This window comes from Myotis yumanensis, unplaced genomic scaffold (assembly GCF_028538775.1).
Source record: "Myotis yumanensis isolate MYYU_CA2020_CCGP unplaced genomic scaffold, mMyoYum1.0.hap1 SCAF_1, whole genome shotgun sequence".
In the NCBI taxonomy this organism is placed as follows: domain Eukaryota; kingdom Metazoa; phylum Chordata; class Mammalia; order Chiroptera; family Vespertilionidae; genus Myotis; species Myotis yumanensis.
In genome coordinates this window covers 30,071,766-30,099,742 of record NW_027223752.1, presented here as the reverse complement: position 1 = coordinate 30,099,742, position 27,977 = coordinate 30,071,766, and the positions used below count along the sequence as shown (strand labels likewise).

Here is a 27,977-nt window from a genome sequence, read left to right as displayed (position 1 = left end):
CTTCTGGCCTAGTCACCCCTAACTGCCCTCCCTGGCCAGCCTGGTTGCCTCTAACTGCCCTCCCCTGCCAGCCTGGTCACCCCTAACTGCCCTCCCCTGCAGGCCTGTTCCCCCCCTACTGTCCTCCCTGCAGGTCTGGTCACCCCCAACCACCCTCCTCTGCAGGCTTGGTCCCCCCAACTGCTCTCCTCTGCAGGCCTTGTTCCCCCCAACTGTCCTCCCCTTCAGGCCTAGGTCACCCCTAACTCCCTTCCCCTGCAGGCCTGATCGCCCCCAACTGCCCTCCCTTTCAGGCCTGGTCCCTCCCAACTGAACCTCCCCTGCTGGCCTGATCGCCCACAACTGCCCTCCCCTGCCAGCCACCTTGTGTCCACATGGAGGTGGCCATATTTGACCACATGGAGGCGGCCATCTTATATGTGGGAGAGATGGTCAATTTGCATATTACTATTTTATTAGATAGGAGTTCCACTTTACCTCTGTACAAATGATTATGGTTTGTTTGTCAGGCATCCTTGAAGCCTGATGCATTGTGGAACTAGCAGATAAAATATTTAACATACTAGTACTTGCTCAAGTGACTTGAATATTTGTCCAAGGCCTAGCCAAGAAACAAACAAAACACACAAAATACCCTAGAACAAAAAGAAAATTGGGATTGGGATAGGTGGAAGATTACAGAAATATGGACTTAAAGTTACATTTACATTATGAATGTATCTTCATGGTGAAGAGGAACTAAGGTAATGGATTTGTAGTAGAGAGAGCCAGGGTCTAAGACTGAGCAAGTCGGAATAAAAGACAGTTCAAATATGAGAGAATCAAATAAGTAAGTGAAAAGATGTGAAAGCTTTATGAAGTAAATTTAATTTATTAGCCAAAGCCGGTTTGGCTCAGTGGATAGAGCGTCGGCCTGCGGACTGAAGGGTCCCAGGTTCGATTCCGGTCAAGGGCATGTACCTGGGTTGCGGGCACATCCCCAGTAGGAGATGTGCAGGAGGCAGCTGGTCGATGTTTCTCTCTCATCGATGTTTCTGACTCTCTATCTCTCTCCCTTCCTCTCTGTATAAAATCAATAAAATATATTTAAAAAAAAAAAATTTAATTTATTATACCTTTCCTCTTTGTTTTTCTAGTCCTTTGGAGTTATGCTCCAAAGCTTTCCTCTTCCAGGAAGAGGCACCTACTAAGATAACTCCCTTGTCAAGTAAATATGTATTTATTATTAACTAATTCATCTAATAATGCTTGATCATATGTGCCAGGCAATATCAAATAAAACAATAATAGAGAAATGTAGTGGAGAATAATTAGTTATATGTTGTCAATGCCCTCTTCCCATGTAGGAAGTCAACAAAAACTGAGGAAACTGCAGTGGAAAGAGCCAAGGCCAATGCCTCCCTTTGGCAGGCCAGGCTGGAAATCACAGAGCTCTCTAGGATTGAGTATCGTGATAATTCCCTGAGACTTGCAAAAACTAATGAGGACTTAAGGAAACAGCAGTATAAAATGGAGAAAGACACAATGTCCGTATTAAGCTACCTGAAGAAGCAGGACCAGGAGAAAGATAATATGGTAGGTGGGTAGAAATCCTCATTACATAGAAACTTTGTGGCCTGCATTAACTAATTGATATTGATCTGCCTTTATCAGTATCACTTATATTTTTTTATTTTCATCTGCCTCCAAATATCAAAGGCCTACATCTATCTGTAGCAAATGTATAATTTTTCACAATTATGGATGTTCATTAAAACCAAAGAAATTATTTTGCAAAGAAGTAAAACAGGTTCAAAATATCCGGGTTAGCTAGCTCTCCTATATTGTTTTACTCATTCTTCTATATCATAGAAATATATTATTTTCTTAAACTTTACTTAAACTGTTTTAGTCTTATTTCATGTTAATTATAGAAATACTAGAGGCCTGGTGCACAAAATTCGTGCATCCCTCTCACACTCCGGAACCACTGCCTCCTAACCCCTCACCTGCATGCCAGCCTGATTGCCCTCTAACTGCTCACTGACGGCCCGATCATCCCCAACTGCCCTCCCCTGCTGGCTCGATCACCCACAACTACCTGACCCACCTCCTCTGCACGAGGCAATGGAGATTTCAGGACTGGCCTACTCCGTGCCGCGTGGAGCCGTGGGACCCCCAGGCCTTACCACATGGAGTGGCTGCCAGACCCCACCTCTGCTGTGCACGTGGCCATCTTGTGGCGGCCATCTTTTTGGAAGCCATTTTTGCGGTGGCCATCTTGTGAGGGCATCGAGCGAGGGCATCACTCAAGGGTGTTGCACCAGGGTGTGACATCACCTAGGCTTTCATTATATAGGATTAAAAATAAAATGTTCTTTCCTGGCTGGGCAGCTCAATTGGTTAGAGAATCGTCCCAATATGCCAAGTTTGTATGTTCTATCCACAGTCAGGGTACATACAAGAATTAACCAAAGAATAATGAATGCATAAATAAATGGACCAATGAATCAATGTTTCTCTCTCTCTCCCCGCTGTTTCCTCTCTCTCTGTCTTTCTATCTCACAAGTCTATCAATAAGAATTAAAAAAGAAAATGTTTTAAAAATTATATCTTGAACAAAATTTGGAAATTTTCCTTAAAAATGGGTTTTTGTTTTTAATGCTTTGTTCAATCAATCACAAAATAAATAACATTTCACACCCATCCTACATGGTATAGGACTATCTCTATTTTTTAGAATTTGTAGGTTTTTCTTAAATTAATCTAAGATATTGTTTACAACAGTATTTCACTTCTGGATCCTCTGATTGCATAACCAAATCAAGGAGTTTTTAGTTTAAAAAACTACTTAGGTTCCCTACTAAAACCAGCATCCTTGGAGAAATGACTAATTCCAAGAGTGGGGCAGGGAAAGTAAAAGATGAGTCTGGAATATCTTATTGTGCCAGAGAGTAAGTAAAAAATATTAATTTGGGATGGTGAACACACAGTACAGATGATGTGCTGTGGAATTGGGCACCTGAACCTGTATAATTTTGTTAACCTGTATCACCCCAATACATTCAATAAAAAGGAAAAAATATTAGTAAGGGAAAAAAAAGTAAAAATAATTAGAGGACACAGGAACTAGTTGAAAGGGGCTCCAAAAGGCCAAATCTGGGAAAATCAAAATAAATAATTATTAATAAATTAAAACTCATTGAAAAGAGTAAGTCCATGAGCACATACTACTAATAAATAAATACATTATAAATGACGGAGAAGAGAAAGCTTTTCCTTATAGTAGAATGTAGTAAATTATTAAATTTCCAAGGAGTAATGATGGAGTTAGAATGGTCACCATTTGGCATCACAGTAATAATTGATTCAGTCAGAAATGATCAGTGGATGCTAAAACGAGTGGGTGATAGTTTGATAGATTATTTGCATAATCTCAAAATACCTTCCCACAAATTACTTAACAATTACAAAAAAAAAAACATACTTTTTTTTTTTTTGTAAGCGTTGTCGAAACAAGGCCACCAAAAATTTTGGTTGCCTCCCCCCAAAAAAAATTAGGAGAGAGATTCTAACTTTTAAATGGAGAAACCTGGCAGACACAATCTTAACTAATTGATTAAAGTTGACATCAATCACCTCATGATGTGATGCACTAGGAAGGATACACCATTGCTTTGGCAGTGTATGCCTTCCAAAAATGCATAACTTAAATCTACTCATGAAGAAACATCAGACAACCCTAACTCTGGCCAGTAACCTTCAAAAATGTTGAGTCATAAAAGACAAAGATTGAGGAACTTTTCCAGAGTAAAAGAGGCTAGGATACATGACAACTAAATATAATACATAATCAAGAGTTATATCCTGGACTGGAAAAAGAAAAGTTGCAATGAAGGACATTAATGGGACAAGTGGTGATAAAATTTAATTTCGATTATAGATTATATCAATGTTAAATTTCCCAATTTTGATAATTATACTATGCTTCTTAAAAAGTGCATTTTTAAATTAGGAAATACATAATTAGGAGAAAAGGATCATCATGTTTTCAACATTCTCGCATGGTCCAAAAAAACAATATCTGTATATCTATACCTATATAATTATATATTTAGATAGCTCTCTCTGTATATTTAGATAGATCTATGTATACTGAGGGAAAGTAAATGTGGCAAAATTGGGTGAAGAGTGTATGAGAACTCTTTGTACTCATCTTGAAATTTTTCTCCTAAAAAGTTACCCATAGCCCTCACCGGTTTGGCTTAGTAGATAGAGCATTGGCCTGCGGACTGAAGGGTCCCAGGTTGGATTCCGGTCAAGGGCATGTACCTTGGTTGCGGGCACATCCCCAGTAGGGGGTGTGCAGGAGGCAGCTGATCGATGTTTCTCTCTCATCGATGTTTCTAACTCACTATCCCTCTCCCTTCCTCTCTGTAAAAAATCAATAAAATATATATTTTTAAAAAGTTACCCATTATATTATACTAAGTGAAATAAGTCAGACAGAAAAATAAATTCCATATGATTTCACTTATATATGGAATCTAAAGAGCAAAATAACTGAACAAAATAGAAACAGACTTATAAATACAGAGAACAGACTGATGGTTGCCAGAGGGGAGGGGGTTTGGGGGACTACATGACAAAGGTGAAGGGATTAAGAAATACGAATTTTTAGTCACATGCCGCTACCTGCAAGGCTAGGGTTCAGAATCTGAAGGAGGGGCCGAAGTACTAATGAAAGTACTATACAAGAAATATGAATTTAGAAGGCATGGGGGGCCAGATGGAGACCCCTTTCTTGGGGAGCCACACTGAAACCTGGCCTTAGCCACTTTTTATTCAATTGTAGATACACATCTTGCCCTCAGTAGAACATGGCAAACAGGTAGTAGACAGACTGTCTGTAAGTTCAATAAATATCAGTAAATATCAGTAAGCTTCAGTAAACATTTACTTTGAGGCTATTCATTCAGGAAATTGCTTCGAGCCACCACTATCTCAACACAGAACAGTCGGTGCTTAGCGTCAGCCTGCTAATGCCCAAGGCCCATCGGCCTTCTGTGTTCCTTGGTGCACTCTTATGACAGTATTGGGAAAGTGGTGGCTTCCCACAGTCACAGGATAGTCCCAGGGATGTAAAGTACAACATAGGGAATATAGTCAATGATATTGTAATAATATTGTACAGTGCCAGGTGGGTCCCCCCCCCACCGAGGGGACCATTTTGTAAGTATATGATTGTCTAATCACTGGGATATACATCTGAAATGAATACAAAATAATATTGAATGTCAAATGTAATTAAGAAATGAAATTTTAAAAAAGTTACCCAGATAAGAGAAATGCATATCAAAACAATGAGCTACCCATAGCTATTTGTATTTGCATGTGGCCTGCGGGCCGTAGTTTGAGGACCCCTGATCTACACAATGGAATACTACGCTGCTGTAAAAAAGATGAAACTCTTACCATTTGCAACAGCATGGATAGACCTGGAGAGCATTATGCTAAGTGAAATGAGCCAGTTGGAGAAAGATAAATATCACATGATCTCACTTATTTGTGGAATATAATGAACAACATAAACTGATGATCTAAAATAGACCCAGGACATAGAAGCATCGAACAGACCATCCAACTTCAGAGGGAAGGCGGGGGGTGGGGGGTGGGGGAACGGGAGTAGAGGAGGAGAGACCAAACAAAGGACTTGCATGCATGCATATAAACATAACACATGGACACAGATAGTAGGGGGGCAGGGCATGTGCTGGAGATGGGGTGGGAACAACCAGGGAGAGGTCAATGGGGGAAAAAGGAGACATGTAATACTTTAAACAATAAAGAATCAAAATTTTAAAAAAGGAAATCCTGTTACATGCTACGTACGACATGGATAAACCTCAAGGACATTATGTTCAGTGAAATAAGCCAGTCATGAAAGGATAAATATTGTGTGATTTTATTCATATCAAATATCTAAAGTAGTCAAAATCCAGAAATAGAAAGTAGAAAGGTGGTTGCCCAGGGCTTTGGGTAAAGGAGGAAAAGGAATTAGTATTTTATGAGTATAAGAGTTTCAGATTTTCAAGATGGTAAGTTACAGAGATTCGTTGTACAACAATGTGAATATACTTTACTGAAGTGACATTTAAAAATGGTTAATATTTCTTTTCTGAAATCAATAAAAATATTTAAAAAATAAAAATGGTTAGCATGGTCAATTTAATGTTCTTTTAAAAATTTTTTATTGATATTTAGGGAGAGAGAGATAGAAACATCAGTGATGAGAGAGAATCATTGATCGGCTGCCTCCTGCACGCCCCCTACTGGGAATCGAGCCCCCAAACCGGGCATGTGCCTTGATTGGGAATCAAACCATGACCTCCTGGTTCATAGGTTACCAATCAACCGCTGAGCCACACAAGTGGGGCAATGTCTCTCTCTCTCTCTCTCTCTCTCTTTTTAACATGTATTCATTAACTTGAGAGAGAGAGAAAGATAAAGAGACAGAGAGACAGAGAGACATCAATTTTTTTGTTCCACTTATTTATGCATTCATTGATTGATTCTTCTATGTGCCCTGACTGGGTACCAAATCCACAACCTTGGCATATTGGGACAATGCTCTAACCAGCTGAGCTACCCAGCCAGGGCTTAATGTTGTATTCTTTTACCACAGTTTAAAAAAAAGAGTTACTCAGGTAATTCGTATTATAGCCAGGTTTGGGAAACTAGCAATAGCAGATTAAAGGTATGAAGTATGTTCCCTCTCCTCTTCCCTCCTTACTCAACCTCTCCAACCCTACTGGTTTTAATAAGTGAAATCAAGGCTACGTAATAAAGGAAGAACACAGCAATTTCATCACCTTCCTAACTCTGTATTTTCATCTTCTACAGATTGAAAAACTAAAACAGCAGTTGAATGAAACAAAGGAAAAAGCCCAAGAGGAGAAGGAAATATTGGTAAGTATCAATGTACATTAATACACTTACTGGGTGGTCAGCTTTCTGACAAGCTCATTTTTAAGACACAATGAGATTAAATGAATCAGTCATCTGAGCAGCTCAGTATCCTTACAGTTCACACGTCTGTTGTACAGAAGCTCAAAAAACAACATAAAAATATGTTATTATAGAAAACCATCTGGTATTAGTGGTGCTTACTGATCCCAAGTTTTACATTCTTCCTACGGCTTTTCAGTAGGCCAAAAGTTAGGAAATATGTATGCACAGTATTTTTAAAAGATTAAAATATAAATAAAGAAATTTTTTAAAAGATAAAAATATGTCACAAAATATATTATAAGTCCACACTAATGTTTTCAATTCAGATGCAGGAATAAAGGGTTTTTACTTAACTATATCTCCTTATAAAGTTAAGTGTGTCCTTTCTTCCTTGCCCACAATCCTGGCTCTTAATGATACCAATATAATTTTGTAGTTGCTTTAAACCTCAATACATCAACAGTCACAGAATACTGATACCAATGCTACCACCAACATAGATTAGTGGGAACAGTTTTAAGATTTTGTGAGGCCCTTTTCTCCTTGATATATGCCAATAGGAATCTACTATCAAATTATAAGGTTTAAACACCACTTGAAATAATTCCTTTCTGTGAGGTTATGCCATCAACTCAACAACACAGTTTGCTTTTGATATTTAGGAGTTGCTTTTGAAAAATCTAATTGTGCATATAAAAGTATGTAATTATATAAATATTTATAATTATGTGGTTTCAAAGTCAAATCTATCAAACATGGTATATTCTGAGAAATCTAACTTCTGTCCATGTGTTCAAAATATACCAGATAGGTGAGAAATGGTGTTTCAGTGTATTTCAATTTGCATTTCTCTTATTGTGAGCTAGGTTGAGCATTTTTTCATATATTTGAGGGTCATTTGCATTACTTTTGATATTTCAGGTGTGGTGGTTTGTGTGTGTGTGTGTATGTGTGTTGTGTTTGTTTGTTATTGTTGTTTTTGCTGTATTGGCCCTTTTTCTTCTTCCTCCTCCTTTTTCTCTCTTTTCTCTCTCCTTTTCTTCCCTTTTTTCTTCTTCCTTCTTTCTTCTCCTCCTCTCTCTTCTTCCTTCCTTCCTCTTTCTCCCACCTTCTCCTTGCTTTCTTTACTAGAGATATTAGCCCTCCCTTTGTCTCTTAATTTACTAATTTTAATTTAGGGTCAGGAACGATATTTATTGTTCTTACAGATTAAATTTTTTTAGTCTTATGCCTCTTGTTAATAAATATCTGCATTTTCTTTTTTTTAAAATATATTTTATTGATTTTTTACAGAGAGGAAGGGAGAGAGATAGAGAGTTAGAAACATCGATGAGAGAGAAACATCGATCAGCCGCCTCCTGCACATCCCCCACCGGGGATGTGCCCGCAACCCAGGTACATGCCCCTGACCGGAATCGAACCTGGGACCTTTCAGTCCGCAGGCCGACGCTCTATCCACTGAGCCAAACCGGTTTCGGCAATATCTGCATTTTCTATACAAGATCAGTTTACTTAGAATTTTTTTTTTATTCAACGCACTTGATATTTTTTAACAGAAAGTAAAACTTTACACAAAAATAAAAAGGGAACATTTCTTTAAAGAGGATAGACAAATGGCTTAAGGCTTCAAATGGAACATGATTCTGCGGGATATCTGTTCTTTTTCCTAACTCATTTACCTGTTTTTCTTTTTGTTTTTATATACAGGAACAAAAGTATAATGAGCAAATAAATGACCTGGAGGGACGTTTCTATCAGAAATCCAAAGAAATTGGCATGATTCAGACAGAGCTAAAAACAATAAAACAATTCCAAAAACGAAAAATCCAAGTGGAGAAAGAATTAGATGATGTAAGTTTCTTTCTTTTAAAAAGGAGGTTAGAATTAATACTATGTCTGCAAAAGCCTTCACTGACATTTACTCATATAAGATGGTAAAGGGATTTTTTTTTTTTTTTACAATAAAAGTAAGTGTAAGACATCAGTTTAAGGCTGGATACAAAAGGTCTTGATGGTTAGACTTTTCTTTTTCTAAGCATTGATTCCTTTGTAAATTAACCAAATCTTAGCAGCACATAACTTCCACATTTATCAGCAGTCAAAATTTTAGAGTAACTTCAATAAGAAACAAACTACAGTTCTTTGAAAACAGTAGGGGCAAAGTAGCAAAGTCCTAAAGGAAAATATGTTTAGACAGATGAATGATAATTTTAGAAAATTTTAAAAGGCTCTCTGGATAGGTGTGGGTGAGATGAAGAAAACAGTACTTTTAGAAAATTCCTCTGACCTTGCTATGCTCTTTCTCTTACTTTCCATCCTCTCATCTCAGAATATAGTTTTATTGCATTGATCATAATGCAACAAATGTCATAGATGAGTGCCAGGCATAAGTAGCTGACTTTGGGCAAGCTACTTAACCTCTCTATACCTTGGTTTTCTCATCTGTAAAATGAGGAGAATAAGAGTCTTATAGTGTTATTTTAAGGACTGAGTTCATATATGGAAAGTGTTTAAAATAGTGTATTTGACATAGAATTATATTAACAGTGGTGTGTAGCTCTCTGAAAAAAATAAGATTATTAGCCAAAAAAAGTAATTTTCTGTGTCCCCATAGCATTTTGTATCTTTTTATACCACTTAACCTATTCTATCTTGATATTATAGTTATCATTTGTTTTATCTCCCCTAGTGGATTGTAAATACTTCAAAGTACAAACAGTGTTGTCCTTTGTATTCATCAAAAATACAAGATAAACAGTAATTTAGCTCAATGAATATTTGTTAAATGCCGAGTGGGACTTTTCATTAAAAATGTAATTGGAGGGAACCCTGCCGGTGTGGCTCAGTGGTTGAGCATCGACCTATGAACCAGGAGGTCATGGTTCGATTCCCGGTCAGGGCACATGCCCAGGTTTCAGGCTCTATTCCCAGTGTGGGGCATGCAGGAGGCAGCCAGTCAATGATTCTCTCATCATTAATGTTTCTCTCTCTCTCCCCCTCTCCCTTCCTCTCTCTCAAAAAAAAAAAGTAATTGAAGGGATATCAACTTTTCTTTTAATTAGATGGGAGGACCCGTTTCACAATGTATACATATATCAAATAATCACTATGTACAGTTGAAATACTTTACAGTTTTGTCATTTATGCCTCAATAAAACTGAAAAAGAAAAGTTTAGAAGGAATATTAAGTTCTGTTTTATATGAAAATGCTGCATATTGAATCAAATTAAGTTCCTTAACTTTTCAGAAACTCTCAAAATAGACATTCTATGTGGAGGTATACATTCTGAATCAAAGTGAATGAGGAACTAGTTCATAATCTAGTGGGATGCAGTGGGATTTTTTAAAGAACAATGTTGCCACCTAGGGGACAGATTTCATATCTCTTCAAAGAGGACTGTTGGGCCAGGAAGACTTAAAATTCAAAGGCTTATGGGGAAAATTAAGGTGGTTCTGTGGAATATGGAAGAATTAAGGCAGGTGTGGAGGCCCGTGAACTTAAAATTAAGGGGAGAGGTAATACATAAATGAAGAAAATTAATTATACTGGGTAATAAAATTCACTGTATACATTTAAAAGAGGCTAATTACATTTAGATTATAAAAAGGTAGTCAAAACATATATTCTAAAGAAAACAAAATTCTATCCACCTGATTAGCAGAAGAATAATACATTGGTAGGTTGCAGTTTTTTTTCCCTCATAAATTTTTTTGTCTTTGTTTTTGACAAAATGATGATACCCATTTCAGCAAATTTAGCTGATAAAAAAAGTTGTCCTCTCTCCACCACACACACAAACACCTAGAGATAGCCATTGAATCCTATATAATAAAAGGGTAATATGCAAATTGACCCTAACAGCAGAGCGACTGGGAATGACTGGTCACTATGACACACACTGACCACCAGGGGGCAGATGCTCAATGCAGGAGCTTCCCCCTGGTGGTCAGTGTGCTCCCACAGGGGGAGCTCTGCTCAGCCACAAGCCAGGCTGATGGCTGCCAGTATAGTGGTGGTGGTGGGAGCCTCTCCTGCCTCCTCAGCAGCACTAAGGATGTCCGACTGCAGCTAGGCCTGGTCCCTGCTGGCAAGTGGACATCCCCCAAGGGCTCCCGGGCTTCCAGAGGGATGTCTGACTTCTAGCTTAGGCCCAATCCCCCGGGGAGCCTAAGACTGCCACCGGGCCTCTAGTATTTTCATAAAAATGCAATGTAGAAATAAATATATATATATATATATATATATCTCTACACTAATAAAAGACAAAGATGCTAATTGACCATACCTTCGCTATGCCCCAAGCCATGCCCACCAGCCAATCAGAGTGACTATATGCAAATTAACCCAACCAAGATGGCAGCCAGCAGCCACGGAGCTGGAGAAAGCAGGAGGTTTGGTTGCCTGGGCGATGGAGGAAGCCAAGCTTCCTGCCTGTCCTGAGCTGGTTGTGGCCTCCGCTCATGGCAACAAAGTTTCAATTATAGAAGACAAATAAATCCCAAATACCTGCTTCCAGCCAGCCTCCACTGGGAGCTTGGTTAGCTGGGGGCCGTGGCCAGCCTGCAAACAGCCATCAGCCCCTCACCCAGGCTGGCCACACCCTCATGGGGTGAGAGTCCCCGCTGGGGGGCTTAGCTAGCCTGAAAACGGCCCTCAGCCCCTCACCCAGACTGGCCAGGCATCCCAGAAGGACCCCCCCACCCTGAAGGGGCTGTGGCCAGCCTGCAAACAGCCCTCAGCCCCTCAACCAGGCTGACCAGGCACCCCAGTGGGGACCCCCACACTGAAGGTGCAGTGGCCAGCCTGGAAACAGCCATCAGCCCCTCACCCAGGCTGGCCAGGCACTCCTATATAATAAAAGGGTAATATGCAAATTGACCCTAACAGCAGAGCGACTGGGAATGACTGGTCACTACGACACACACTGACCACCAGGGGGCAGATGCTCAATGCAGGAGCTTCCCCCTGGTGGTCAGTGCACTCCCACAGGGGAAGCTCTGCTTATCCACAAGCCAGGCTGATGGCTTCCAGTACAGTGGTGGTGGTGGGACCCTCTCCTGCCTCCTCAGCAGTGCTAAGGATATCTGACTGCAGCTTAGACCTGCTCCCCGCTGGCAAGTGGACATCCCCCGAGGGCTCCGGGCTGCCCGAGGGATGTCTGACTGCCAGCTTAGGCCCAATCCCCCAAGGAGCGGGCCTAAGCCAGCAGGTGGTCATCCCTCAAGGGGTCCCAGACTGTGACAGGGCACAGGCCGGGCTGAGGGACCCCCTCGAGTGCACAAATTTTTGTGCACTGGGCTTCTAGTGTGTGTGTGTGTGTATATATATATATATATAGAGAGAGAGAGAGAGAGAGAGAGAGAGAGTTTATTACCACCAAGCCAGCAATGCAAGAAATCTATTTTTAAAATTTTTTACAAAAATGAGGTCATGATGTACAAATTGTTTGTTAGCCTGATTTTTGTGAACATTTATATAACGTGAGCATTTTTCAATGCCATTACATATTTTTTCTGTAAAATCTTGTGACTAGATAAATGAAATTCTATTGAGTAAATGTATCATGATTTATTAATTGGTCCCTTGTTGTTGGACATTTTTATTTTTTTTAATTTTAAAAATATATATTTTTATTGATTTCAGAGAGGAAGGGAGAGGGAGAGAGAGAAACATCAATGGTGAGAGAGAATCATTGATCAGCTGCCTCCTGCATGCCTCCTACTGGGGATTGGGCCACAATCTGGTCATATGCCCTGACCTGAGTGGAACCCTTATCTCCTGGTTCATAGGTCATTGCTCAACCACTGAACCACACTGGCCAGGTGAGATCATAGCTTTAAATTAGCTCTACTTTCTTTACCTAGAAGAATTTTATTTCATTTTTGTCCAGCTGGCATGACTCAGTGGTTGAGCATTGACCTATGAGCCAGTAGGTCATGGTCAGAGCACATGCCTGGGTTGTGGGTTCAATTCCCAGAGTGGGGCATGCAGGAGGAAGCCAATCAATGATTCTCTCTCATTATTGATGTTTCTATCTCTCTCTCCCTTCCTCTCTGAAATCAACAAAAATATATTTTAAATTTTTTTAATGTATTTTTTATTATATACTAGAGGCCTGATGCACAAAGATTCATGCAAGAATGGGCCTTCCTTCCCCTGGCTGCTGGCACCACCTTCACTCCAGACTGGAGCCACCTTTCCAACTTCCCAAGCTGCCCAGAGGCCCAGAGTGGCTGAGGTGGTGCTGAATGCCTGTGTTGTCACCATGGCAACGATGCAAGCATCCCACCCCAGCCACTCAGCCGCTGCATATGCAAATTAACCTGCCATCTTAGTTGGGTTAATTTGCATACTCTTGATTGGCTGGTGGGCGTTGCAAAGGTATGGTCAATTTGCATATTTCTCCTTTATTAGTGTAGATAGTTTTAGAGGACAGAATGATTCATCTGTGGGAATCATAAGGAGATGTTTTTTAAGATCAATACTAAGAAGAATTTTCTAAAAATAAGAACTATTAAAGGTCAGCTTAGTGAATTAATGGGATTTGAACTAATGATATTCTGTTTCTAAATGTTCTTCTCATAGGAGGGATTTCCATATTAATTGAGAGATTATATAGTCTGACTCCTCAGGTCTCTTTCAGTTGTAAAATATGATTCTGTGTGTCCACATGGTTAAAATGAAAGACATTTAGAAAATATGATTATGAGCCGAAACCGGTTTGGCTCAGTGGATAGAGCGTTGGCCTGCAGACTGAAGGGTCCCAGGTTCGATTCCAGTCAGGGGCATGTACCTGGGTTGCAGGCACGTCCCCAGTAGGGGGTGTGCAGGAGGCAGCTGATCGATGTTTCTCTCTCATCGATGTTTCTGGCTCTCTATCTCTCTCCCTTCGTCTCTGTGGAAAATCAATAAAATATATTTAAAAAAAAAAGAATTAAAAAAAAAAGAGAAAATATGATTATGAGGATAACTTGTCTGAATGTTTTGAGAACTGTTATTCATAAAAGATTTTTTAGGAACTCAATACTGATCATGTAAATCTAGAGAAGATTGGGGGAAATATAGTACTCACAGGCAAAGACTTGGAGTTTTTCTGTGTGTTCAGGATTAAGAGGTAAAGTATAACAGAAAATGTTTCTTTACTGAGAATTTCCTAGGAATATGCCTCAATCAACCCCAATTTCATTTCCTATTGACCAGGTTTTCTGTTGTTGTTGTCTTTTTGTTTTGCTATTTTAATTTAGCTGAAGGAGAATTTAAGGAACACGGAGCGGAAACATCAAGAGACGCTTAGAAAATTGGAAAGCAGGTTTTTTAAAGAAAAGGTATGATATATTAAGGTTAACTTAAAATTCTTTCATTTACCAGAACAACATAAATGTATTTACATGCACTCTGAGATATCAACCTTCCATTTGGTACCTTGTTAGTTTTGTTTTGTTTTTTATAAAATCACAGTAGAATAAAAAATAAGGAAAATAAAACCTATTTTAGATATCTCAATGTGTAGTCTTTTTTCCCTTCCCAGTTAGAGATTCTTGAAACCCCCAAGTGAGATTGTCATCTTACCAATGCTTTCAGACATATCTCCCTCAGTTTGGTGTTTCCCTGGTGGAACTAAAGATGCATGTACCTCATTATATAGGGGAGGTGGGATTGGAGCGGTCACTCTGCTACACATGATGTACATTTTAATTATTATTATTGTTTGGGTCCAATCATAGTATGTAATCTCCATGAGAGCAGGGACCCTATCTGTTTTGTTCACCACAGAATCTCCAGTGTTTAAAAAACCTGGTATACTATTATTGCTCCATAGAAATTCGTTGAATGAATGAATGACTCTCATCCCTCTCATAGATACTGAGTCTCCTCATTTATTTAGCAGAAAGTTCTCTCAGCTCTGCTTTGCCATAGTAATGTGGAATTTTTTTCCTATTTATTTGTCATGTTGTTTCTTTAAATGAGATTGGGAGGTACCCTAAGGTTCCTGTATTCACATTATTCTTCTGACTCCTCTATCAATAGGTGGAGTTCACATCAGGTCATGTGGACAGGAGTATTTTGACATTATAAAATACTTAACATTTTGATGTGTAAATTTGTTGTTAGAAATATAACTCTGTATTAAAACAGACTATTTTCTTCTTTAGCACCGACTAGAACAGGAAGCTGAAAAGAAGGTAATAATGCTGGCAGAGAGAGCCCATCATGAAGCTGTTGTGTAAGAGACTGCTGCCATTCTCCCCTTTTTAATAGCTTCTCTTATTTCTTTCAAGTTTGTTTTGTTCTTATCATGTTGTCTTCCTACTTCTCTCCTGGTTTCTTTCTTTGAATTTTTTGGCGTATTTTCCCTCACTGTTTCCATAAAGAAAACTTTGTGTTTCCACCCTCTTCCTCTCCACCCTTTTTGTAGCAGCATCATGTGCAGGTAAGAACCTGGGCTTTGAAATTAGACTGGTTCTCAACACATATACCAATGGACTGTGGTAGATTCCTTAATTTTTTGAAATTAAATTTCTTTATCTACACAATGGGGTTAATACCTTAACCCCATTTTTTGGCCCAGTGGATAGAGTGTGGGCCTGTGACTGAAGGGTCCCAGGTTTGATCTGATCAAGGGTACATGCCTGCATTTCAGGCTCGGTTCCCAGTAGGGGGCGTGCAGGAGGCAGCCAATCGATGATTCTCTCTCATCATTGATATTTCTATCTCTCCCTCTCCCTTCCTCTCTGAAATCAGTAAAAATATGTTTTTTAAAAATGGGGTTAATAATAGCAAACTGTCAGGGTTGTCCTTATCATTAATTTGGGGGGATAAAGCAATAATTGTCCTAGTTTGGTAATATCTGAAACTTAGACCTCTGTTTTGAAATCTTGTGTCTCTCTATTTCAGGCAATTGAACAGTGCTGGAAGAGCTGTTTTTAAAGAGAATGTTTCTCTCCAGAAAGCTCTTGACTACCACCTGAAGGAAGCTGATGCTCTACAAAAAGAATCTGCGAAGTTGCTAGAGTCTAAAACTTCCCTTTTATATCAAAAGGTTCCAATTCTCTTTTAGACTTTGCTTCCTATCTTTTTAAAAAATATGTTCTTACTGATTTCAAAGAGAGCAAGGTAGAGGGAGAGAGAAATAGAAATATCAATGATGAGAATCATCGATCAGCTGCCTCCTGCATGCCCCCTACTGGGGATCTAGCCTGAAACCCAGGTATGTGCCTGACTGGGAATCGAACTATGACCTCCTGGTTCATGAGTCAAGCTCAACCACTGAGCCACACTGGCAGGGCCCTATCATTTTTTTTTTAAGGATTAAGTTGATAAATACTAAGCATCCTATCTAATAATAGACAAACATGCTAATTGACCGTACCTTCGCTATGCCTCCCATGGGCTAATCAGCATGATATGCAAATTAACTGCCAACAAAGATGGCGGCTAATTTGCATACTACAAGCAGGGCGGGACAGTGCGGGCCGCCAGCACACTGCTATCCAGTGCAGCCCCGCCCCAGAAGCCCCAGGAGCCGGGCCCGCCTTGCCTCCCAGTACTTGGTTGATCAGCGGGTCCTGGGCAGCAAGGCAGCCCCGCCCCAGAAGCCCCAGGAGCCGCCTGATATGGTAGTAACTCTATCAGTGAGCATAAATGCACTGAAAGTCAGTGGCATAAATGCACCAATTAAAAGACAGATTATGAGGGTGAATCAAAAACAAAACCCACTTTAAATATAAAGACATATATAGATTAAAAGTAAATGAATTAAGCTGCAGCCTGTTTTTCTCAGTGGATAGAGCATTAGCCTGTGAACTGAAGGGTCCCTGGTTTGATTCCAGTCAAGGGCATGTATCTCAGTTGTTGACTTGATCCCCAGTCCCAATCAAAGCATGTGCAGGAGGCAGCCAATCAATGTGTCTCTCCCTATCCCTTCGCTCTTTCTAAAATTCAATGGAAAAATATCCTTGGGTGAAGATTAACAAAAACAAAGTAAATGGATTAAGTAACATTAAAGAGATTATAAGAAAAATATATTACAAATTCTGTTAGTTGCATAATGGTTATGTTTAAATTATTAACACCTAAGGAATTGGGTGAAGGGTACATATAATATGCTGTAGTATTTTATAGTTGTTTTTACATGTATGAGATTATTTCAAATTAAAATATTAAAAAATTGAAGATTAATAAAATATTAATTGAAGTGTGTATGCATTACATGAAAAATCTCCTAATTGCTTCTAGCATAATTTATTAAATTGTGCTAAAATTTACAAGGGTTCAATTAAAAAATATCTTAATTCTAAATGATATAATAGAAAATATATAATAGTGCAGTTATAAGCACTTATCTGAAAATAAAAATTTAAAGAAGTGAATTTAAAGGAGGGATTAGCCAAAGAAAATATATGCACAACCCATGGACACAGACAACAGTATGGTGATGGCCAGAGAGAAGTGGGGGCAAGAGCTGGGTAGAGGGGGCAAAAGTGGGGAAATAGGGACATCCTATATAATAATAATAAAAGGCTAATATGCACATTGACTGAATGACAGAATGACTGGTTGCTATGATGCGCACTGGCCACCAGGAGGCAGATGCTCAATGCAGGAGCTGCCCCCTGGTGGTCAGTGCATTTCCATATGGGGAGTGCCACTCAGCCAGAAGCTGGCTCATGGCTGGCCAGTGCAGTGGTGGTGGCAGGAGCCTCTCCCACCTCTGTGGCAGCACTAAGAATGTCCAACTAACAGTTTAGACCGGATCCCTTGGGGGCCTAAGCCTTCAGTCGGACATCACCCGAGGGCTCCCTGGCTGCCAGAAGGATGTCTGACTGCAAGCTTAGGCCTGATCCCCTGGGGAGTGGGCCTAAGTCGACAGGTGGACATCCCCCAAGGGGTCCTGGACTGTGAATGGGTGCAGGCCGGGCTGAGGGGACCCCCCCCCTCGAGTGCACAAATTTTTGTGCACCGGGCCTCTAGTTGAGTATACTAAAGATACATAAGGACAAAGGGATCATTTTTCTTCTGTCTGAATGATGTACCTTTCTTTTTTTTAAAAAAATATATTTTATTGATTTTTTACAGAGAGGAAGGGAGAGGGATAGAGAGTTAGAAACATCGATGAGAGAGAAACATCGACCAGCTGCCTCCTGCACATCTCCCACTGGGGATGTGCCCACAACCAACGTACATGCCCTTATCTGGAATCGAACCCGGGACCCTTCAGTCCGCAGGCCGACGCTCTATCCACTGAGCCAAACCGGTTTCGGCTGATGTACCTTTCTTATCTCAAAAGATTAATTACTGAATGACTAAGAAGCATTAGACTTAGCATTATAAAGGATATATCAGAAACATAAATACAGCTCCTATTATCTACTACTTGAGAATACTCATTTCGCTTTGCTTAGAGTTGGTCTCTGAGTCACTTAGGAACAGGTTCAGCTGTAACAGCTCTGACAACAGAGGCATCATCACATAAGGGTTTATTCTGTCACCTAAAGGAAGTCAGAACTGGAATGGTAGTGCCACAAAGCCAACAGAGCCCAGGTTCCTTAACTCTGCTCTGCAGCATGTGGCTTACATCCTCAAAGTCACCTCATGGCCTACAGCAGCTGCTGGAACTCTAATCATTACTAAAATAGCAGGAAGGAAGGACAAGAAGGAAAAATATATGCCCCTCCCTTTAGCGGTCTTCCTGGAAGTCCTACACACATTTCTACTTACACCTCATTGATCAGAACCTACATCGCTATGCTGAACCACAGGGGAGATAGGTAATTTTCAACTGAGTTTACTGCCTTCCTGAAAAAAATTGGGGTTTTATTACTCAGGAGGAAAGAGAAAATGGACATTGAGATAGGTAATTAGCAAACTGCCAGAATTTCCAGTATATAGTTGTTAAATTAATGTTTTTACTGTATAGTCATACTGATTTTGGAATTACCCTTCTGATAATATAAAACATTTAACCTTTCAAGATTTTAGGGGAAGGAAAGTTTCTTAATTGGCAAAATCAGTGGTCTTCACAAGTCTAGACAAGGACCTAGGATGTTTTTTACTCTCTATACACAGAATTCTAAAATATCCCATCTCAACTTGGCATCATACTCAAATCTCACAAAGTAATGGAAATTAGAGAGGAACTTTTAAGTTCTGAAATTGACTAAAGAAAAAAGAAATCTCTCACCTCTTTCTGTTTTTAGGAAATCAACGATCTGTTGATTAAGGAAAAGGTTATGCAACTTACCCAGCAGAAGTCACAAATCCAAAATCTTCAGAAGAAGGTGGTAAGCTTGGAGACTGCCCTGAGTTGTCTGACTAGAGAGTTTGAGACTGAAGTTCTAAAACAGAAGCAGGAGGCAATGGTAAACAACCAAAGTGATCAGATTGAAATTTACAAACTGCGGAACCTGCTTCAGAAGAAGAATAGGGAAATGAATAGAGTGAAGAAACTGGCCAAGAACATACTAGATGAGAGAACAGAAGTGGAAAGTTTCTTTTTGGATGCTCTACACCAAGTGAAGCAAGAGATTGCATTTAACAGGTTGCATTATAAGAAGATGGCACAAGCTGCTTTCAATTTAAAAATGCGAGAGGCGTTCGCAGGAAGAACAGAATATCCCAAAATTCGAACATTTGATGGCAGAGAGCACAGCACCAATAGTGTGGACCAGGATCTTAAAGAGGCTAGTAAATGGTACTAATAACACTTTAATATTTTATCTTTTGTGCTGCTATTTTTGTGTCTTTAGAGAAATAAGAACCTTGAAAAATTCAGTTTGGTAATATCTAAGTATTGAGTAGATTACTTAGTGAGGTACTTGAGGATAGAAACTAACTCATCTTTGTAACCCCTATGTTGGCATAGCTTGTGGGGCCTAATAAATATTGTTAGTGGTGCCCTCTTTTCATCATAAGAGAAACTGTTAAAGAGACTAGATTACTTTTTCCCATAGAATGTCATTGCAGTATCTTTTAACATGCTCTTTTATTTTGTTTCCTATAAACTAGTTACAAAGGTTTAATTAGATTCAGGTTAAACATTTTTTATAAACATACTTTCATAAATATTTTATAATGAGAGGCCCAGTGCACGGATTCGTGCACCAGTGAGGTCTCTCAGCCTGGCCTGCGCCCTCTCACAATCTGGGACCCCTCGAGAGATGTCGGACTGCTGGTTTTGCAGTCTGGCTTGCTGGGATCGAGCCGAAACTGGCAGTCCGACATCCCCCTAGGGATGTAGTAGTGCACAAAGTGGCGCCGCGCTGCTCCCGCTCATCCTGGCCCACTGCGCCTGCTGCAGCTGCTGCTTGGTGCTGCTATGGAGGTGGGAGAGGCTTGCTCCACCACAGGTGCACTTACCAGCATTGAGCCCAGTGTCTGGCACCCGTCAGTCAACTGAGTGGCACTCCTGCTGTGGGAATGCACTGAACACCAGGGGGCAGCTGCTCGAGCGTCTGCCCCCTGGTGGTCAGTGAGCGTCATAGCAAACGGTCATTAGGTCGCTTGGTCATTCAGTTGCTTAGGCTTTTATATATATAGATTTACATATATATATATATATGTAAATATAGATATAGATATAGATATTCCCTTTACTATTCTGAGATGAAATCTATAGGTAATAGTACCTAACATATTATTTAAAAAATCAATATACCAGTAACAATTCATTGTAACAATTCTTTCTTATACAGAACTGTCCCTTGAATTGGAAGACACCCAGTAGTGCCCCTATCATTGTTTTAACCAAAAGTCCCCACAAGTTTCCTTGAGATGTACTGCTACTATGATAAAGGTAGCAGAATACTTGAAACAGTTGTAGATTATATTCTATGATTAATTGCTTCCTTAGCAATTCTATCTGTTGGAGCACACTTCCCCCTATAAACCACGGATTAAATTATGGTGCATTTTTAAAGATTATTGTTAAAATTATGTTTTATATCCCAATGAAATTAGATTCTTCAAAGGCCTTAAGTCAAGGAACTTAAAAGGACTCCAGACCTCTATGTACTTAACATCTTACTAAGAGTGCTTCAAAATGTATTTTCTGCCTTAAATAATTTTTTAGTGGATTAATTTGTATGCTCTTTTAAATTAGCTGCTGGAAAGGTTAGACATGGTTATTAGCTTCTGAAAGATAAGACTCTTCTTCAAAAATGTCCACACAGTGTATAATTTTTAAATCTTCTTTCTGTATTCAGAAGTCTGTAATAACACTCTTTTTTACCAACATATCTTCTGCAATTCCCTCTAATTTATTTAATGCCAAGCAAGTTGAGTCCCTATCAAACATAAGGCAGTTTCTTTTAAAGTTTTTTGTCTAGCCCTAACCGGTTTGGCTCAGTGGATAGAGCATTAGCCTGCGGACTGAAAGGTCCCAAGTTCGATTCCGGTCAAGGGCATGTACCTTGGTTGCAGGCACATCCCCAGTAGGGAGTGTGCAGGAGGCAGCTGATCGATGTTTCTCTCTCATTGATGTTTCTAACTCTCTATCCCTCTCCCTTCCTCTCTGTAAAAAAATCAATAAAATATATTTTAATAAATAAATAAATAAATAAAGTTTTCTGTCTATGGCCCCAGACAGTTTGGCTCAGTGGATGGAGCATTGGCCTATGGACCGAAGGGTCCCAGGTTTGATTCTGGTCAAGGGCACATGCCTGGGTTGTGAGCTTGGTCCAATGTGCAGGAGGCAGCTAGTCAATGATTCCCTTTCATCATGGATGTTTCTATCTCTCCCTCTCCCTTCCTCTCTGAAATTAATAAAAATATATTAAAAATTTTTTTGTCTATGTATATTAAGTAGTATATTAGTTTTCAGAGGAAGGTACATAAACTGATTCTATACATTGTTACTGAGGAAACTGGACTCTTCCTATTCTGCCTTTTGTGTGACATATATATTTGATTTTTTACAGAGAGGAAGGGAAAGGGTTAGAGACTTAGAAACATCGATGAGAGAGAAACATTGATCAGCTGCCTCCTGCACACTCCCTACTGGGGATGTGCCCGCAACCCAGGTACATGCCCTTGACCGGAATCGAACCCGGGACCTCTCATTCCGCAGGCCGGCGCTCTATCCACTGAGCCAAACCGGTTTTGGCTAGTTTTATTTCTTTTTAAAAAAAATATTTTTATTGATTTCAGAGAGGAAGGAAGAGGGAGAGAGATATATTTTCTTTTCTCATATTTACATATTTTGGAAATTTTCTTTTCTCGTATGTACATATTTTATATTTTTACAAAAAAGGAGATGCTTACTTTGACCATATTTTTCCTTTTCACTTCCTTTTCCTTTGATATTCTTCAGGACAGATATTCAAGGAAATGTGGATATTGGAGATTTGACATGGGAGCAGAAGGAGAAAGTCTTACGATTGCTTTTTGCAAAAATGAATGGTTTTGGTCCCAGGTAAATCCCTGTTTCTGTAGTAAAATACCAAGTTGTCATCAATCCTTAAAATCATTTAGGAATAATGAACTTATTCTCACTTAGAATGAAAGGATTAGGAAAAGATCAGAAAATATAAAAGGGTCATACTGTTTAGCTAAGCAATTCTCAGAGATAAATAAATAAGGGAGGAGAAAAGAGATTAATTTTAGATGTTTAAGGTAATGCTTGCTAAGAAGGTACAATATTGCACAGCTGGCCGAAACCGGTTTGGCTCAGTGGATAGAGCGTCGGCCTGCGGACTGAAGGGTCCCGGGTTCGATTCCGGTCAAGGGCATGTACCTGGGTTGTGGGCAAATCCCCAGTAGGAGATGCGCAGGAGGCAGCTAATCGATGTTTCTCTCTCATCGATATTTCTAACTCTCTATCTCTCTCCCTTCCTCTCTATAAAAAATCAATAAAAAATATATTTTAAAAAAAATATTGCACAGCTGAATGACCGGTAATGTAGAGAAGCATAACAAGTGTTAAGATTTTATTGGTCTAGAAAGATAAGTAAATGGTTTTTTAAGCTGATTATTAATCTCTAATAAGCGAGAATCTTTTATTACCTAACAAGAGACTCTCTAATACCAAGGAAAAGACCTAAAAAGGAAAACAAAAATCTACAGATATTTTTAAAAATTATTTTTAATTAAAAAAATGATTTCAGAGAGAGGAAGGGAGAGGGAGAGAGAGATAAAAGAAAAAACATCAACAATGAGAGCGAATTATCGCTCTGCCTCCTACACACCCCCTACTGGGGATCAAACCCACAACCCGGACATGTACCTTGATGGGTAATTAATTGAACCTTGATCTCCTGGTTCATGGGTCGAAGCTCAACCACTGAGTCACACCAGCCAGGCTAAAATAATTCTTCTTAATGATTTGTTTTCACTCTCTCCACTATGTTTTATCAGTAACTATAACCCTGGTAATGAACTATAAAGTGGGTAAAATTAATCAACCACTTACTGATTGTCTGTTATGTGCTTGGCACTATGTTAGATATTCTGGGGATTCAACAGAATTAAGAGACATTGCCTTTGATCTCAAAGAGATCAAACAAAACCAAAAATAATAAGGAAAAAAATAGATGGAACAATAAAGTACAATTGGAGTTCAGACAATATGTCAATGGGCTAGAGTAGTCAGGGAAGAAGACTTCAGTCAGAAAGACAGGAAGTATGACTCTGTGGGTGCCTTGTAAGAGAGTGGAATAGTTGAGAGAAGGGGCAGGACACATTAGGCAAGGGACAAAGTAGACAGCATAAGCAAAAGCCCAAGGTAGAAATGGGTATCAGGTATTTTGGGAACATTGAGGAAAAACTGCCTAGCTTGAAGAAGTGTGGTAATGCTAGTTCAGCGGTTCTCAACCTGTGGGTCGCGACCCCTTTGGGGGTCGAACGACCCCTTCAGAGGGGTTGCCTAAGACCATCGGAAAACACATATTGTTTTTGTAATTAATCACTATGCTTTAATTATGTTCCATTTGTAACAATGAAAATACATCCTGCATATCAGATATTTACATTACGATTCATAACAGTAGCAAAATTACAGTTATGAAGTAGGAACGAAAATAATTTTATGGTTGGGGGTCACCACAACATGAGGAACTGTATTAAAGAGTCTCGGCATTAGGAAGGTTGAGAACCACTGTGCTAGAGAATAATTAGTAATAAGAAATAAGGATTATTAATCTATAGATTATATTATGATGAGCCTTTAAAAACCATGCAGAAAAGCCTGAACTTATGCTACTGTAGATTCTAGAGCAGTGTAACATATTTTTCTCCTTTATCTTAAAGGAATACAAAGAGCAATAAGCCATACTCTCATAATTTCACTGGAAGGGCTCACAGGTTATTGTTCTCAGAGCTGACCAGAACCTAACAAAGACAATATGATGGCTTGGAGGACAGAAATAGAGGTGGGGACCAGTAGAAGCTGCTGCACTACTCATGTGGTAGTGAGGGGGTTAGGTAAGAGTGGGAGCAGTCAGAAAAAAGGAAGCTGAAAGACGGGAAGGAGAAATAGCTTAGTGATAAAGGACAAAAGGAATAAAGACAACAAAGTGTAAACGTTTAAGTTTTTAGATTAAGAAATAAAAGATTGGCAGTATTAAAGTCAAATGAAAAATCTGAAAAGCCAATGTGAGGGAAATATTTAAATTTTATTTAATCTATCTGAGTCATTTAACAAATACATATTGAGTTGCTGCTATTTACTGAGGATATCATGGTGGGCAAATAAAGACATGCCTAATACCAGGGAGTTCATGGTTTATGTGGGAAGAAAGTCATTATTCAAATCATCACATAAATATATTCAAAAGTACACCTATGACATAGGCTCAAAGGAGTGGCATGAGAGCCTTGATTAGGGGAATCTGACCTAATTGAGGTCAGGAATATTTCTGAGGAAGTAAAAGCTTGAGCTGACCTCTCAAAGGTAAGTCGGACTAAAAAAGGGAGAAAAACCATTCTAGGCAGAAGAAACAGAAAGTAGTATTTTCAGTGTCAAATTGGAGATGATGGCAATATTGAAGTAAAAAATACTTAAGGCATGTGTAAATAGTGTTTGGAGTACAGGTGATAGTTTAGGGAGAGAGATTTGAGCATGTTTAATGAAAATTGGTAGTTGAGTTTAGGAAAGTGGATGTAGGTAGAAAAGTAAAGGGCTGATAGAACCTTTAGGAATTACCACAATTAATAAACAGAGGAACAAAGAAGAGTACAACCAAACAAGAGGAGTTTAAAGTATTGGCTAAATGGAAGATAAAGGACTTCGAAGTTTCTTTATGTCTCTGGTAGTCTTTTGAAGATGTGGAGGTACAATCTAGACCAGTGATGGTGAACCTATGACACGTGTGTCAGAGGTGACACGCGAACTCATTTTTTTGGTTGATTTTTCTTTGTTAAATGGCATTTAAATATATAAAATAAATATCAAAATATAAGTCTTTGTTTTACTATGGTTGCAAATATCAAAAAATTTCTGTATGTGACACGGCACCAGAGTTAAGTTAGGGATTTTCAAAATGCTGACCCGCCGAACTCAAAAGGTTTGCCATCACTGATCTAGACTATAAGTACTGAATGTCTGTCTCATTGTGAGTTGACTTCTCCCAGGGAATACAGCCTGAGTTCCAGACCTTGAGTTCCATACTGTGTTGTTTTCAATACTGGAGAAACAGGAAATTGAGTGAAATCTTAGTAATGTACTTGAACCTGGCCGCAATGAAACCATGTCTAAGCCTACTGGAATCTCATGCCAGTGTTAGATGAAGGAAAAAGAATATAGGAATAGAATGGTGAAATGTTGAGATAAAGATGAGATTAAGTAAGAAACCTAATAATAGGGAGGAATTAAATGATAAAAAGTCTACCAAGGAAAATAGATTAATTAGGAAGTTGGTAAGAATTCACAGTAGATTGTATATGATTGTGAATCCAATAGTTCAGTATTTTTCTTTGTGAGTGAGCTAAGTCAAAGGGGTATGTACTAGTATAATCAATAAACTGTACTCTAATGCATCAGCAACAACTCTGGCTATAACTTAGGCACTGGTAGTATCTAAAGTACATTATTAGACTATTTAAGATAGCCAGATTTTGAATGGGTTAAAAAATTGACTTGAGAAACATTGATTTGTTGTTCCACTTATTTATGCATTCATTTTTTGCTTCTTGTATGTGCCTTGACTGGGGATTGAACCCACAACCTTGGCATATCAGGACAAAGAAAATGCGCTAACCAACTAAACTACCCAGCTAGGGTGAGGATAGCCAGATTTTGAATAGATTTATGCTTCTTTCATGTGCACCTAGTTGAGGGCAAGTTTTAGGAGATATGTGTCTTTATCTGCTGGCAAAAAACAGAACAAAAAAAACCTACTATACTTTTTGTAACTGTTAAGCTCACTTTCAAATTAAAATATTGACTTAGTGATATGTTTATTTCCTGTGTTTTAACCAGACTTGCCAAAGTATGAGAGAAATTTTTATACGCTGTCTCTCCATTTATGCTGTGTTCTGTGGTTCTTTTTGTAGGAAGGAAATTTTTTTTTTTTTTTTTTTTTTTTTAATATATTTTATTGATTTTTTACAGAGAGGAAGGGAGAGAGATAGATAGTTAGAAACATCGATGGGAGAGAAACATCGACCAGCTGCCTCCTGCACATCTCCCACGGGGGGATGTGCCCGCAACCCAGGTACATGCCCTTGACCGGAATCGAACCCGGGACCTTTCAGTCCGCAGGCCAACGCTCTATCCACTGAGCCAAACCGGTCCTGGCGAGGAAGGAAATTTTTCTGGCCATGTTTTATGTTTGTTTTGTTTTGGTCAGTACTCTGGTTTAACCTTGCCCATCACCATTAATAGCTGTTATGTAGCATCATCATGATCTTCTCCATAAATATTTCCCATTTCTTAAGTTCAACATGTCTCAACTTTAAGAGACTATAAGTTTATATTAACTTGCCTTAACATTACACTGCCTCTATGTGTGTGTAAAACATCATTTTTTTTGAAAATGAGAAGCCCATCCAATGGAAGCATTAATTTAGCACTTTTATAGTTGAAATAAGGGCACAAGGAGACACTGCCTCATTGTTAACTTTTACCCACTACAGGAAATATAATCAGAGCTCTAGAACTCCAGGTTCAGAATATGTTGTTCCAGACAATGGACAAACAGAGGAATTTGGGTAAGGCCTCTCTTTTTAAAAAATCCTCATCCAAGAATATGATTTTTTAATTGATTCTAGAGAGGAAGGGAGAAACATCAACATGTGAGAGAAGCATCAATCAGTTGCCTCCTCTACGTGCCCTGACTCAGAATCGAACCCACAATCTAGGTTGTACCCTGACAGGGATCAAACCCACAACCTTTTGGTGTATGGGATGATGCTCACTCCAACTGAGCCATCTGGCCAGGGCAAAAGTAAAGTCTTTCTTGACAAAGCAATGAACATGAGCCTGATCACAATGGTTCTATTGTTCTGAACTAGATTCCATGTATGCATGGTTGTTGACAGGTCTCTTTGTCTTTATTTAAGGGATGAAAGTAAGCTTCAAGATCAAACGTTCATCACCCAGCAAGTACCAATCTCAGACTCTTCTCATGAACTGGAAATATCCAATATTCAGAAAGGATCACATAAGTCTGACATGGTAAGGAGTCTGTAATCTAACCAAACAATACATATAACTGTTACCTTTCCCCATGAGCTTCTTGCTAAGTCACAGTTCTTTAGCTCTCCTATCTCAAGTATCAGTGAAATGAGTATTAATACTAGTATGAGATTGTGGACATTTTTATAACTATCCACATAAGGCAGGCATATACTTAATGCAAATGCATGTTTTGCCTCTTAGTGTTGAAAACATATAAATTGCCTTTTGAAATCTACAGCCTAGCCAAAATATGTACTATCTTTTATGTAAGAATTAAAACATAACGACCCATTTAACTCTTGGCTTTGGACAGAGGTGGGAAGTCTATGTCACTACAGGTAGGGGATAGAGGCCTTACTGGTATAAGTAAGTATG

The 27,977-nt window shown here is 39.1% G+C and overlaps 1 protein-coding gene across 2 annotated transcripts in view; it reads left to right on the top strand.

Moving 5' to 3' along the window:
- The window catches only part of BBOF1 (basal body orientation factor 1), a 42,271-nt gene that overhangs the window by 6,552 nt on the left and 7,742 nt on the right, over positions 1 to 27,977 (top strand). Inside the window, exons 2-11 of one of the 2 annotated variants that reach the window (XM_070416752.1) lie at positions 1,347 to 1,575; positions 6,883 to 6,948; positions 8,698 to 8,841; positions 14,236 to 14,316; positions 15,145 to 15,215; positions 15,887 to 16,031; positions 19,189 to 19,682; positions 22,299 to 22,400; positions 27,059 to 27,133; positions 27,485 to 27,599. In XM_070416752.1, the coding sequence (XP_070272853.1) occupies positions 1,347 to 1,575; positions 6,883 to 6,948; positions 8,698 to 8,841; positions 14,236 to 14,316; positions 15,145 to 15,215; positions 15,887 to 16,031; positions 19,189 to 19,682; positions 22,299 to 22,400; positions 27,059 to 27,133; positions 27,485 to 27,599 (1,522 nt within the window). Of the gene's footprint in view, positions 1 to 1,346; positions 1,576 to 6,882; positions 6,949 to 8,697; positions 8,842 to 14,235; positions 14,317 to 15,144; positions 15,216 to 15,886; positions 16,032 to 19,188; positions 19,683 to 22,298; positions 22,401 to 27,058; positions 27,134 to 27,484; positions 27,615 to 27,977 lie in introns of those variants that run through there. The other variant, XM_070416743.1, reaches the window with a different exon arrangement.